This window comes from Ictalurus furcatus, chromosome 5 (genome assembly GCF_023375685.1).
Source record: "Ictalurus furcatus strain D&B chromosome 5, Billie_1.0, whole genome shotgun sequence".
NCBI lineage: Eukaryota > Metazoa > Chordata > Actinopteri > Siluriformes > Ictaluridae > Ictalurus > Ictalurus furcatus.
The window spans coordinates 22,377,635-22,393,290 of record NC_071259.1 but is presented as its reverse complement, the minus strand read 5'-3'; the positions used below and the strand labels follow the sequence as shown (position 1 = coordinate 22,393,290).

General features: G+C 38.7%; 1 protein-coding gene across 2 annotated transcripts in view; it reads right to left on the bottom strand.

Moving 5' to 3' along the window:
- The window catches only part of ttc39a (tetratricopeptide repeat domain 39A), a 35,469-nt gene that overhangs the window by 5,785 nt on the left and 14,028 nt on the right, over positions 1-15,656 (bottom strand). For both annotated transcript variants that reach the window (XM_053625294.1, XM_053625295.1), the window contains 15 exons: positions 13,532-13,636; positions 7,833-7,964; positions 5,821-5,864; positions 5,516-5,583; positions 5,029-5,093; positions 4,800-4,899; positions 4,629-4,694; positions 4,421-4,529; positions 4,184-4,251; positions 2,206-2,265; positions 1,932-2,093; positions 1,646-1,737; positions 1,320-1,440; positions 716-827; positions 321-435 (listed from right to left, as the gene is read on the bottom strand). In XM_053625294.1, the coding sequence (XP_053481269.1) occupies positions 321-435; positions 716-827; positions 1,320-1,440; positions 1,646-1,737; positions 1,932-2,093; positions 2,206-2,265; positions 4,184-4,251; positions 4,421-4,529; positions 4,629-4,694; positions 4,800-4,899; positions 5,029-5,093; positions 5,516-5,583; positions 5,821-5,864; positions 7,833-7,964; positions 13,532-13,636 (1,419 nt within the window). The remainder of the gene's footprint in view (positions 1-320; positions 436-715; positions 828-1,319; positions 1,441-1,645; positions 1,738-1,931; positions 2,094-2,205; positions 2,266-4,183; positions 4,252-4,420; positions 4,530-4,628; positions 4,695-4,799; positions 4,900-5,028; positions 5,094-5,515; positions 5,584-5,820; positions 5,865-7,832; positions 7,965-13,531; positions 13,637-15,656) is intronic.

Genomic DNA, 15,656 nt, shown 5'->3' with positions numbered 1-15,656 from the left:
GATTTCGCTTGGACTAGGAAAACTAACAGGATGATGTTCTTTAATTAATGCTAAGGTTGTAAATTTGGGTACAACTACTCGACTAGCTTAAATTAAAGTAGTGAATATTTTAAGAATTAACTGCTTTATCTTATTCACAGCTGCAGTGGATCCAGAGCTTATCACAACGCTAGGCACACGGAAACGATACACACTAGGTAGGACGGCAGTGTATGCAGGGTTACACACAGATGCATGCACACACACACACACATACACACTAGAGGTAATTTAGTGTAGCTAGTACATCTACAGGCATATTTTAGGAAGAAACGACTCACTTGCAGAGGACGAGAGTGAAGTAGTGCTCAGCTTCTTCTGTATGGCCTAGGTGCTTGAGACACAGACCTTTCAGCAGACTCAGCACACACTGGTCATCTATGGAGAACTCTGTCCCTGAAGGAGAACCCACAGAATACAATCATCAACAGCACTCTCCTTGCAAACATTATACATAGTCTATGCCATAACTTGTGGTATTATTGGGCCATTAGAATGGCCAAACCTCTCATTTATTGTCTAGAAGCAGCCAAGTTATAGTCAATGTTAATGTAAAGGTCACTAATGTAATGCACATTACAGTCTGTACTGGACTTGCTACGGAAGAGCATTGTGTTTTGCTAGCAAATGTCGAGTGGTTATGTGGTCATGCATTTTGCTGAACTGAGACATGTACTTGGATTCTGTTCAAGTTTCTTCTGAGCTTCATTCAGTGTCTTTAACATGCCCTCTGTCAGGTCTTTGTGCTTCCCAATCACCGTGTAGCCATTCCAGATATACATCATCTCCTGTAGGAAAAACACTTGCTCATGAGCAAAAAAATAATAACAAAAAACCCCCAGAAGCATACAACACAGTTGGTCCTGCTGTACAAGTATGTTTAATCTGTACACATTTCCATAAGCAAGGGACTGCCTAACAGTCTCATAGACACATAGACATGCTCTGTGGCATGGATTGGGTCCACTTGTCCCTTTAGAGGGAAAGGTCACCAGATCTCAATCCTAGTGAACACCTATGGGTGATGTTGGACTAATGTGCTAGATGGTGCTCATCATCAAAGCACCAGCTGAAGGAATCGATTTTGGAAGAATGGTGTTTATCTTTCCAGTTCCAGAGACTTGTAGAAGTAATGCCCAGGGTGCAATGCAGCTGTTCTAGTGCCACGTGGGCAACCAACATCTTACTAAATGTTTTATGCTTCCTTTAATTTGTCACCTGTTAATATAGTGGACTAGATAAATCCATAAACCCACAGCATACAGTGCAGAGATACTGACCAGTGGAGGTGCAGGCAGAGGAACAGGGTTGTCTACATTATAGCGGCGAGCTTTGCGGATGGCAAACTTCTCAGTGGGTAGAGACTTTCCAGCTATTTTCTGCTTTAGTCCAGGCACTTGCCTGCAGAAACACAAGGACAATAACGTACTCTGGATCAAACCAGTGTGAACTTACAGTCATCAGAATGAGATGTTCTTTGTAACAACACAACAGCAGGTGGCTGTTATGATTATGCTCCCTCTTTTGTACTTCATATTGACTAAACATGAAGCCATTCCCCACATGTTGACTCCCAAACCACACACACTCTGTAGTTTTCCATTACCTGAATAATGCAACATCGCTTGCCCCAAATGGCTGACGGTCCTCTGTACTCAGCATGCTGAGGTACGCAGCTTTCATATATGCATACATGGCCTGCAAAAAAAAAAAACGTGTAACAAAAAATGCAGCAAAATTACTGCTGCAATCCAAACTCCACATGATCAGAGCTTCATCAAGACTTCATCACTACTCCCATCACCTTTCTATTTTTATTTACATTAAACATAATTCCACAGTAAAAATCTCTCATCAGCCCTGTGTGAAAGTGCTTCCTCACGAGCTTTCACCTTAGACCATGCATTCTCTTTGCTGAGCAGGTCTGCGTAAAAGTAGGCCATCTTCCAGTGTTGCTTATAGGTGAAACACCACATCAGCTCCCAGTAGCACATGTGATGGAACTGCTTCCAGTGCTGCTGGGCCTCACAGCACTCCTCAAAGTATTTAATAGCCTGAAACACACACACAAGCACATACAATCACACAGTCGCACCATGTATGCCCACATGAATAAAGTACATGGAGTGAATTGAGAAAAACAGCTTATGGATTAGAGGAACTCACAGCATCTATATTGCCTTTGATTTCTTCTATTCGACCAGCGAAGAACAAGAAGATAGATCCCTATGAACAGAGGAGGGAAAATGTACAGGCTGATGAAATTTAGGACTTAAATGTGATTAGCACAGCTCTATGTACATGGCAAGCCAGCTTTGGAAATTACAGACAGTGTGTGATTTTTGATATCACCCCAGCAGAGAATGTTACTGGAATGTTCAGTAACGTATTTGATAAGATATATCTATAACGTATATATAAGAAGCTTGAGCTGTAATGCATGTCCCAAAGTGTTTTGTTCCTCTTGTATCGCTGCAATTTACCAGCACTTAACAATGTTTTATTTAAGTACGAAATTTGAACCATGTAAAGTTATGTTTAATGTTGGGAAACGTCTGCAAAACAAGTTAGTTCCTATTGTCTTCTACATTTTTAGCACCTATAAACAGTCATTCTCTCACCAGCCTCCATTTGTTTCTATTTCTTAACGTTCCATCCATCCATTTTCCATACCGCTTATCCTAAACAGGGTCGTGTGGAGCCTGGAGCCTATCCCAGGAATCTCCGGGCAAAAGGCAGGGGACACTCTAGACAGGGTGCCAACCCATCGCAGGGCACAATCGCACACACGTTTACACCCTATGGACAATTTGGAAATGCCAGTCAGCCTACAGTGCATGTCTTTGGACTGAGGGAAGAAACAGGAGTACCCAGAGGAAACCCCCGAAGCACGGGGAGAACATGCAAACTCCGCACACACAGGAGAGAGGCAGGATTCATACCCCCAACCTTGGAGGTGTGAGACAAGCTTGCTAACCACTAAGCCAATGTTCTCTCTAAATTAATAAGACTTTAGATTTCAATTGCAGCTTGAAATCTAAACAAAAACGGCTCCATGTTGAAAAGTTTTCTATGTTGGAAAACTGTTACAAAAACTGCTGACACTGAATACTCCCTCCAAAAATGCTAAATATGCATCTCCTTACAGAAACGGTCACCATTTTAATGATGACACTTTTGAAAAAGCGATTAGAGCAAGCGCATTAATATAAACCTGTGATTTGCACTGCAGCCGGAATAACAGTGCTGTTGTATCATTTATTTTTTTTTAAATGTAAAAGCAACATTCTGTTATAATGGTTTGCTTAGCAATGTTTTTAAAACACTGCTCACACAATGTTCATAACTGGACAAAAACGTCATGGAAACCTTTGTGTTGACATTCCTACAGCCGAACATTTATAAAAAATTTTTTAAAACATAACGTAGAAACAGACCAAACCAGCAGGTCCTAGAAATAGTATTCAGAAAACGTTTTCTTAACGTTGTCCTAGTGTTCACTTAGGAGTCTGAGTAATGATTAGAGGTGTGTTGTTTCCCTCAGATGAATCAGCATAAAAGCTCCAATACAATGTTCTCATATGCAGTCTGGGGAACCACATGTTCTGGATTTCTCCACATTTTTTTTTACTTTAACACTCTATATAACACGGTTCATTAAACCTACTAAGCCTAAGACACATCAGGTGTGTTAGATTGGGGGAAAGAATCGAACACAAATTTCGCGAAATTTTAAAGGTCATGAACCATGTGATCATCATTCTCCCAAAGAGATTTTTGCTTACAATCTAATATTTCTATTTGGCTTTGATTGTGAACAACTGACTCCAATACCGTCCATATAATACGGCCATATTCTGACCTGTGGATGACGACTAGTAGGAGAGATGGTTCTTTCATTTTTGTGCTGCTGGGTGAACAGTTTCCTTTTCAGAAAAGGTCCCATATAAATCCCATTTAAAAGGTTGGACCCTTAAGCATACAAAGAACCTTTTTTGAGAAGGGGAAGAAGAGGAAGGGCGCACTGACCTTTTGGAATAAATATTTATACATAATTTGTCTCAGAATGAAGTATGAATTTGCATGTTGCATATTTTGATCTTCATGTTTTAATATACAACATGTTTGCATTGATTTACCATACCTTAGGATATTGTTTAAGGTACGGCTGCAGCAGTTTCTCTGCATCGTCAACATCTCCTTCTCCGGTCCCTGAATTATACCCAGAGAAAGAAAAAAAAACAATTTCTGTTCATAAAACTTTGATACGGATATGAATATGGATTACAGCACACTTAAAGCATCCAAGTGCTATCTTGTTGTTTTGGAATTCTTTGTTCTGTGTGCTTCTAAAACACTGAGATTTCTGAGTTTATCTCACCCAGTATGAAGCTCATGAAGGTGTGATAGCAAAGCAGCAGCATGTTACACAGGAAAGACCTAAACGTGTGCTCAGCAGAGCCCTCCTGGAGCTGCTGCAGTCCAAACTCCTATAACACACATCCACCATTAACACAGTGAACACGGTATACACACCCAATACACATATCTCTGACCCAAATAAAGTCCCCACAGAATGGTGTGTTCACCTTATTACCCGAGAAACCCACAAACTCCAGCATCCTCAGGGTCCTCGTGGGCAACAAGGAAAGCATCTGCCCATAAATAAATAAATAAATAAATAAATAAATAAATCTCAAAGGCATATCTACTCCTTTCTTTATTCAACTTGTTATTTGCTTTCAAACAAGTACACTCACCAGATTAAACGCTCCCACTCCAAGTTTCACTCCTCCCTCAAAGTGGCCATGATTTTGACCATGAACATAATCAGAGGATTTCAGGACTGTATGAAGTTCCCTGAAAGCACAGAAGACACACAGACTCACAGTAAAAAAAGATCCTTGGTGTTCAAGTGTATACAATAACCATCGTTAAAATCACTTGACGGACTACATTAACAAGAGAAGCAAGAGTATCACTGCCTACTTGTATATTTGATAGCTGTTCCTCACTTTGATTCCTCCTTTAATAAAGCTGATCATATTTTCATCCTGTGTACACAGATTGAAAATAGTTAATGAAGATTGCTTATCCTGATTATATATATATTTTTAACTTAAAACTTAAACTGCAAAATGTACATTCATCAAAATATAGGAAAACTCCACCCTGAAATACACAGTGGAAATATGTTTGTATTGAAATACTTGTGATGTGCCTAGTGATTCTGGTTTCTTTCTGCTTCAGTGTTCAGATGGACAGACTAAAGGATTAAAGCACTGCTGCATCGCTCTCTTTAAGTAGAGAGGAATTCCTACTGGTACCAAGATCAGCGGTTTTAAACTGGAAAAGGTCAACTCAGATTTGATCATATAGTACAACTGAAGAACCCATATAGATTATACATATTAATATGCAGCTGATTCAGGCGTGGATTTTTCCATTAAGTACCATTTCGAGAACTGAGACTAACCTGTAAGAAGGTCAGTGCTGCCCTCTGGAGGAGACACTCAGCATAACACACTTCAGCATGCAGCTCCTCTGAGAACAAAATCCACAGTCAGACTTACAGTACAGCAGGCGTGTATTAACACAAACACTGTCAAACAGCTTTAAAAAAAAAAGTACCACCCTGTAGCAACAGAAAAGATATGCTTGACTGTCAGTGTAATATAAACAGTATGTCCGCATATATCTGACATAATTACAACTAGTACTAGTTCTCTAAAATGAACTATAAGATGCGCGTGTAGACTATAAAACTGACTGAACACTGACCTTCTGTAAAGACTTTGCTGTTGAAGGAGGACTTCTTACGATACCTGTAATAACAGTGAGAACCGCATCACACCCGAATGAAAAAAATTTTTAGTTTATAATCATCAGAGGCTTTTAATGAAATTATAATGACATTTGATGAACATAGTTTAATCCTACATTAGCACATAGTGTCTTTTCTTATATTTATATAAATCTATCCATGTTCTGTACCGCTTATCCTAGACAGGGTCACCAGGAGACTGGAGCCTATCATAGGGGACTCGGGGTACAAGGCAGAGGACACCCTGGACAGGGTGCCAACCCATTGCATGGCACAATCACACACACACGCTCATTCACACACTACAGACAATTTGGAAATGACAATCAGCCTACACATATGTCTTTGGACTGGGTGAGGAAACCAGCACCCAGAGGAAACCCCCGAAGCACCCCGAACATGCAAACTCAGCATGCACACAGGGCGGAGGTGGGGATCAGACCAAAGCAAATTAAGCAAATATGTTTCATTACTGAAATGTAGATTCAGTTATATAAGAGACTGTCATCAAAATGGTACCATTGCAGCTTCTATAGTGCTTTTGCTAGACAAGCATGCACGTAGCCTAAAAAGCTCGCAAACATTCATTCAAGAGACCAATTTTTATTTTTAAAAAAAGTGAATAAACAACCTTAAATTGTTCTCACTCTTTGCTTAATCTCGTATTACATATTTTAATTAAGATTACCTGAAATTCTGAAGGTAATCCGTGTCCTGATATTTGTCTAATAATGTGAATGCTTAGATTTGAGCAGAGAACATTCTTTATTGAGTATTTACAATTTACCCTGAATCTTTAAGTTTCTGATTTGTATTTATGAACTGATTTGTTTTAGTAGTCAGAGTTAACAAGACTTAAGTGTACTGCCACAACACGGGATGCCTATATAAAGTTCTCTTAAGCATTAACAAGTTAAAACTAATGAACAACGGTCGGTTTCCTAATATTTCTAAAGTAAAGTTTACCATTCACAGCATGCACTAGAATTTCTTTATTAACCAGCTCCAAGACATGCTCGTGCACAGGAGTATTTGTCGAATATGTTGAGGAGCATTTCCTTTAAAGAAAGTCTTTGAGCTTACTAATGTATGGACAATTTGGTTTGGCTTTTATCAGTTTACAGACTGAAGTGCTCACATCATCATTCTGAGAAGGAGAAATCTTCCAGGCTGACTGAGGCATAATAACGTGACTCAAGTCTTGACTTAAAGTCTCCTGGGATGAATTAGGTATAAAATATGTCAAATGATTCTTAAGCTTAAAATGAATTTGCTCACAGTTCTCCGTTCCAGCGTTAGCAAACGTTCAATTGTGTGAATTCAACTAATTGTTTGTAGCAAAGCTTCTCTGGGTGAAGAATGAATTTTGATCATGAATATCTTTGAAATAAAGGAGAAGAAACTCCGAGACACAAACCTGCTCCATTGTACAACCTAATATCAATCCTTTTTTGGATCTCTGTATCCGGAGAGGACCTACAGTTTGTGATTTTATTGTTTTACAGAACTAGGATATGTACTGGATAGGTGACTGAGAGTAATAGTGCAGGAAAGTGAGATATATAGACAGTTTGGGAAATCAAAGGGGGAAATAAGATATAAAATGTCTTAATAAAAGGTTTAGACTTCTAAAAACAAGACTGGTGTGTGTCACTCTCTGCTACATGGTTATAAGTGCATTCCTGAGTAGATGTGTCTCTTAAAAACATACATACTACACATTTTCACACACACACTCGAGCAGCTACTGTATCAGGTGCTTCAGAAATTCCATCAACCCCCTTGATTTGACGAAACCCTGTTGATATGCAACACCAAGCGGCATTCTGGGATCATATCACTAACTCCTGTTCCTAATTCCTGTTCTGCTGTAGATTAGGATTTATGCACACATGCATGTAGAGTCTGTTTCTTCATTCATTTCATTTTAAACCTTATAGTACTATATAGAAAGAGAGAGCGCATTTACCGCTGACAAATAGCCTGAGCATCTTTCATGGTGTTTCCTGCTGACAAGATGTCCTCAGGGTCAAAGGTCATCATTGCCTGCATTTCCAGAATGGTGGCATATGTGAGCGCGTGATACATACTCTCTTTAGTCCTGTCAGAGAACACACACACACACACACAGCACAAAAGATTTGATCTATTCATAGCACGACAACAATCAGTGATGACTCAGTGCATGAAAATACACCTGAGACAAAAGAGATGAATAAGTAAATACACGGATTGAGCACAGAGAGACTTAGGAAGTATAAGAACTAAACTTATATAACACATTTGTTCAATACAATACTGTGGTGTACAGCAAAGATGCCTTCAAAGATAATGAAATTCAATGTTTCTCCATTTAAAAAAAAATACTACAAAGAGCAGTAAACAGAAATAAATTAAACAAAAACGCTATATTTGTTTTGATGAAAAAAAAAGTAGTCTCAGGTAGAATTAGTGCAGTTTTATAAGGAAATGAGCTGTAAGTTTTACTGAGCATCTTGCAGAACCAGCCACGGTTTTTCTGGAGATTTTGACTGTCGTACTTCTTATTTTTGCAGCATAACCCAACAGCCTTGCGTTGCGTTTTGTCTGAAACGTGGTCTCTTACCACATAATATAATGCTTTCTTTACTGACATACAAACATTTTTCTGTAACATTTCACTTTGTGCTGGAAAACTAATGTTTGGAAACCTAAAATGTTTTTTGTATTGACTCGATAATGTAGAAGACATAAAATAAAAATCTATAACGAAGTTTGTACTAAAGAAAATAGGGTGCTTAACACATGTGTACAGTACTGTGTGTGTGTGTATATATATAAAAGCACACAGTGTAACACAATATTATGGTGTGATATGAGATGTGGCATGACCTTAAATATGCTAGAAACTGCTCATTTGCTTTCAAAAATGGGCTATTCAGAGGTAGAGCTACTGCATGATCGTTACTGATTTTCACATAAGTGTTGGATTCAGTTCTCTAGGAAACAGGCTGGTGTGAATTGGAGAGAATGTGACACTGCAGGTCCAAAATGCTCAGAAGCAGGATTACTGGCTAAGCCAGTTTAACCCGGTTTCTTTTAATGAAACAAAGATGGAATAATGCTGGTGGGGTCAACACACAAAGGAATGCTGAATGTCTGCATGGTTCATGTTTCACTTCTATTCACTAAAACCCTTATGCACACTGTTACAGCTTAATGTAGCCTGTAGAGGATGCCTTCAGAATAGACTCTCAGCAGTACATTCAGCAAAAAGGAAAGACACCAGCACAGTTGTTGACAAAATGATTACTAAAAAGAAAAGAGTAAGCAAAACATAGGAGAATTTTTTAATATAAAACCTGAGCATCTAAAAAAGACCATTTGGTAAGTTCGCTCGATGATATGCTGCATCATGATACATGTTGTGTCATCAGAGTTTGCCAGAAAAACAAAAAATGCATTTAATAAGGAACTAGTTAATGTTACTAGTGCAAGGACAAACATATTTAATATACATATACATTTCTATATATGTAATATTGTCATATAATCAAGCCCAACCATTTACTTTATGCAGTAGATTTTTGTTCGTGTCTATTATTATCTAAATTACAGTAGTTACCAGTCCCATAATCCCAGAATCTGAAATTCTACATTAGTACTAGTGCTCAATGCAGAAACACTGAACTTAGAATTAGTGTGTAAATTGGTGTCCTTGTTGCAGTGTTAACTATCATAAACATGAAACAGCACTGGCCTGAACTCCTGACCAGTGTGTCATCATGCTTAATCTTGCTCAATTCAAATCATATGACCTACAAAACAGCTCCCAGACTACAAGAGAGCTGAGTGGTGGTGTGACCCTCACACACACACACACACACACACACACACACACACACACACACACAGAGAGAGCACAATAATCAGTTTATCACACAGCAGTCCTGCCAGTCTGGAAAGAGAGCCATAGATTGTCATTTTGCATGTTTTTACATTTTTAACTGTCATATTTAAACAATTTAAACATATTTTTGAACAAGTTCAGTGAAGTTGATAATCATCTACTTAGACCTGATTTGAAAATCTGAAGTGAAAAAAAGAAAGAACAGGAACCTGAGGCTACAGTGGCCTGATATTCACCAAAACTGGGCAGCTGAAAATTGGAAAAACATCACCTGGTCATTTCCCAATTTTTACCTGTCCAGTTTGGGAGAGCCTGTACCCCAGTGTAGCCTCAGATTCCTGTTGGAACCCGATGAGGTCTTCTGCTGTTATAGCCCATCTGCCTCAAGGTTTGACATGCTATCTGTTCTGAGATGCTTTTCTGCTCACTGCGGATGTAAACAGTGGCTATTTGAGCTACCATTGATTTACCCATCAGCTCGAACCAGTATGGTTACTCTCCTCTGACCTTTCTATTCAACAAGGCGTTTCCACTGACAGAACTGCTGATTCATTCATCCATCCATTCAATCAATCAATCCATACATAAACAAATCATACTCTGGATCTTCACACACGTTTGATAAGACAGGCCTCTTTTCGGACCAGAATCAGAAATGATTATTACATAAGCATTCAGAAAGGTACATTTAAAAAAGACAAATTCAGGACCAAAATCTCGCATTCAGCAAGCAAATATCATACACTGAGCATGAGTCTGCTTTTTTTTTTTTTATTAAATCTTATAAGTAATACTTATACTGAGGTATCCTTGAATTGTAATCTGCCTCACTTGTAAGTCCCCATGAATAAACGTTTCTGCCAAATGAATAAATGATTAAATGGAGTTCACATAAATCTACAGACACACACCTTTACCATTCATTAACTACTGACTGGAATGGGGAAGCGCTCGTCTGGTACTGACTGGAACAAACCCATTATATAACCGTATGAGCTGCACCTTCCCTGTTTATTCAAGTTAGGACAACTAACCAGACAAGCACACAGCACGTCAGTTTCAGTATGTATTCAGAAAAATCCCTTTTCTTTCACACCAAAAAGCAAACGTAATGCATTCTCAACATGACTAATCTTAAGAATATTAACATTTATTTATCTTTGCTCAGAATGCATCACTATTACGATTTAGCTTGTAGAAGGTCTAACAGCGACTTGGTTTACCAACCCCACTAAGTTTAATGGTCATCATCCCTTTTCATGACTTGTTACAACTTGCGATCTGTTTTCATTAGGTTTCTGTCAAGACATGCCGATCTCTTCTTTGTTGTCATGCATGCAGGTTCAGGTATAAGACAACGCAGTTAAAGTGTTTCAAAAACACTCTCTCCAGCCCCAGACTCAATGGCGCAACATAGCGAATAGCACCCAGATCGTTGCAACAAGTTACAGTAACTGCAAGCTTGGCAACAACATCTGGATTTGGTTTTACTGTTGGGGAAAACCAAAAACCAAAGAGAGATTCCACAACGGAAGAGAGTGGCAAACCACATTTTATTCATTTGTTTAAAACCCCACTTGATTACTTCTTTGAGGGTTTTTTAAATTTATTTATAGGGGAAGTACACTTCCCCTTCCTCAGTAATGTCACCTGGAAAAAAAGGCTAACAGCCACTTTAGAGGCTCCAACAAGAGCATCTTCTGAGCAGAACAGACAAGACACAGACCTATAAAAGTCTGCAATAATTACAATCTCAATTTCATAATATGTACAGAATGAAACACTTCAGGACGTGCTGTTATAAGAAAATAATAAAAGAAGAAGAATTACTTAGATTTATATAGCACTTTCATAGGCACTCAAAGCGCTTTACATTGTATGGGGGAAATCTCCTCAAACACCACCAGTATGTAGCATCCACCTGGATGAAGCAACGGCAGCCATAGTGCACCGGAACGCCCACCACACACCAGCTATCGGTGGAGAGGAGAGGAGAGTGATATAGCTAATACAGGGACAGAGATTATTAGGGGGCCATGATAGATACGGTCCAATGGGTGAATTTCACCAGGACTGGGTTACATCCCTACTCTTTACGAGATTTTTACGGGATGTTTTTTTTAATGATCACAGATAGTCAGGATCTCAGTTTAACGCCTCATCTGAAAGATGGTGCTGTATTTTTTATGCTATACTGGGGCATTAGGACCCACACAGACCACATGGTGAGCACCCCATGCTGGCCTCACTAATACCACTTCCAGCAACAACCTTACTTTTCCCCAGGAGGTCTCACCAGGCTCAACCCTGCTTAGCTTCAGTGGGAAACCACTGAAGAGCTGAAGAAGAGCGGCAAGAGCTGCAGGGTGATATGGCTCTGGCAAGTGTATAATGAATGATGGGGTGGTATGATGGAGCATCAGTGCAAAGCAGAGTTACTGTTACCACCCAGAAGTTGTTTACTTTCCAATAACAGCTCATACAGAAGTGTTTTATTCCTCTTATACCACAGTCAGAGCTGTGCTGACAATGAAAATTAATGAGCATCTTTTTTGAGACTACAACAATGCTGTGGTATAAATAAACACAAACACTCTCATGCACCCCTACGCAAATATTTTAATTGCTGTCAGTGCAGCTGGTTTCACATACTAGACATTGTAAGGATGTCAGTTGAAGCATGTTCTCAAGAGAATATGAGGGAATCAAGCTTTTTGTAAAATACTATTTATACATATGGTATTGGATACACATGCACACACACAGGCAAGTTTCGCAGGATTGTTGTGGCAAAATTAGTCAAACATCTCTACCATGTTTCGGACACAACAGAAAAGTGTTCACCTTATCATCAGGATGTTGTGAGTTTGAATCCTGAAGATACCACAGCTGTCCAAGAGAGCATAAATGGCCATCCACCATTTATGGATTTGAGCAATACCAGCCAAACAAGAGCATCTAGGACAGTTAGAGCTTCATGTTTCTTTGAGGACGCATGTGTTAGCTTCTGGTTGGTAGCTGTTGTTTGACAGAAACTAACTACTTAGTGGGTGGGAACTGACAATGAATTGGGACACTGGTGTACTAGAGACTCCCGCAGTTAATTATAAGGTTTTTTCAACAGGGTAACATTTTCTAATGAAATACTTATTTTGTACAGCATCTGTAAGTAGCTACTTGTGAACATGACTGGGAATGTTTTATTGGTAGAGTGAGAGTGGTCGGGTAGTGGTTTTCCTGGCAGTCTTCACATGGTGAGGAATCATAAACTCCAGGCTGTGCAGTTATAGAAAACAGACTGTTGTAGGAAAATAATCCCTGACAGCTTGATCTAGGAGGATTATATTCCTACTGTATAACTGCACAGCCTGAAGAGGTGTGCATATATCATTTATACCACAGCAACTTGCCAAAGATTACATGATTTTCTTCATTAAAAGATTATTAAACAAATTGTTCTTTTTACCTCTTTAAAGTTACGTTTAAAATATGGAATATTGGCCAGACAAGTTATTCTCTGCTGTTAGTAAAGCGTCTGTAAACAGGCCATCCCTTCAACGTCAGACCAGAAGGAACAGTATTACATTTGACACTGGAGTCTCCTACAATAAATGTTAATAAAAGCATTCTTCTTCTATAGATTCCATATGCAAGCCTATTTCTGTGGATATTTCCGTGTAAAGCATGCAACTGTGTCCGTATTTCACCTACATCTATTAATCAGTAATGGTCACAATAACCACATGGTGGATTATAGCTTGTCTATTTAAAAGCCTTACCTGCTCTTGAGTCTAGACAGTGCCTTGTCAAATTCATTACGCAGGAATAAATCTAGCGCTGCCATGCAATCCTCCAGAGCCACCGACAGATCAGATTTTTCTGAGCTGAGATACACAAACAAAAAAATGACAAATTAGAGGGGAAAGAGATCATGCAGAAAGCTAAGTGTAATAATAATACACAATTAGCACCAGTGTCGTAGATGAGAGGGAAAGTCCCATAATATACAGAGCGCACTCTGAGCTGGAGTGCATTACTAAACTTTACACTAGATTATTAGGGAAAACATAAACAGCTTGAAACTAATACAGTTTAATCGTTTGTAATGCAGTACGGCTCAGCATGCTCCTTGTTTAGCTGACAGTGTTAAATGTGCAGCATACAGTGGCTTGCATACATTTTCAGCTCCATTAACCTTTTCTACATTTTGTAAAAATATTAATCGCAAATCAATAGTCATACAAGTTCTGCTTGTATAAATATTCACTCCCCTTGCCGTGAAATGACTAAATTAGTTCTGGTGCAACGAGAAATCCCATAATTATTTGAATGGAATTGACATGTATGCAAATAAAGTTTCACACAATCTATAATCTAAAAATATAAATACCCCAGTTCTTGGGAAAACCCATAAATTGTTTGAGAACAAACTTAAACAAACAGCATGATGAACAGCCAAGCAGCATTAAAACAATTTCAGGAGAAAGTCCATCCCTGAACATCCCACAGCACACTACTAACTCCGTTATGAAGAAATGGAAAGAGTATCACACTACAGCGCCTTTGTCTAAAGGAGGCAAACAGACTTAAAAGTCAATGACCGGGTAAGGAGGGCATTAGTCAAAGACGTAACCAAGGGCCAAGGGTAATACTCAACTTGACGCTACCACCAACATTCAATTTTGGATGAATGTGTAAAAAAGTTCAAGGCGGAATTCCTGAATACTTATGCAAGCCACTGTATGCACCATATACATGACACCATATACACCAAAAACCTCATATGATCCTGCTCTCAGAGGCCTGCAGAGCATTTAAGGTAGCTGAAGCACATTAATTGAACTATTAGATATATAATTCATTTTCTAGCATTTCAAGTCAAGATAGTGTGATCTAACATGCACTACAGAGCATCCCTGCTGCTTCTCCGGTTAGTATAAAGGGCAGAGAGACCAAAATAGCCTTCATATGCACTAGAGCACTAGAGATGTGTTCCCATGCAGAGGTGACTTTGTGATACAAGTGTACAAAGGTTTGTGCAAAAGGAGGACAGTGCTCAGGACTGTGTTACAAAGAAAAGTCTACTGCAGCATACTGGGAGTTCCAAGAGGTCCACAATGCAAAGATGTGCAAAAAAAACAGGTAGGCTACTGCATTCTATGTTACATAGATTCAGCTTGCTCCAGTAGTGATAAACAAAAATCCTATTAATTAATGTTGGTAGTCGTGAACTTTTTAAAGGCAGTGCGTCTGGGTGGTGGGATATGAGTACTGTACACTTCAAAAATGCCTTTCTTGAAACAAGCCAGACACATTTAAATCTAATAAAAGTGTACTAAAATCAAGCAAAATATGGAGTAAGCAAAACTGACTTGAAAATAGCATATGTATCTAGTCACTAAAAATGTTATTGAATCTTAAATCTAGACATAAATACCACAATTTAAGCAGGTTCAAGCTTATTACATGCAATGAAAACTCTGTTATTCAAGACAGACTTACTTAAAATTTGTATTTTGGTCTCTTGATTGAGCTGACTTTAAGAATTTAAGATCCCCTAATGTAAGATTAATATTCAGCTAAAAAAAAGCACAATTTCTTCAAACAGCATAATAAAAATAAGTGACTTTGTCTTAAATTAAGGCACCAGAAGCACTGTTATTGAAACAGGGAAAACTCTGCAACATAGTGTCAGGAATTGTAGAAGGAGGTGCATGCAAGTGCAAAACAAACAACCAAAACCATAATAGTCAATTGTTAAAATACTTTAATGGATTGAATTTAAACTGCTGTTACTTGCAAAATGTTGGTTTTTTTTTTAACTATGAAAACAAGAACTATAAACGTAACTATGGACACAAGGCAAAAACATGCAGAAATGAGAGAGGCTGCAGGACACATAAT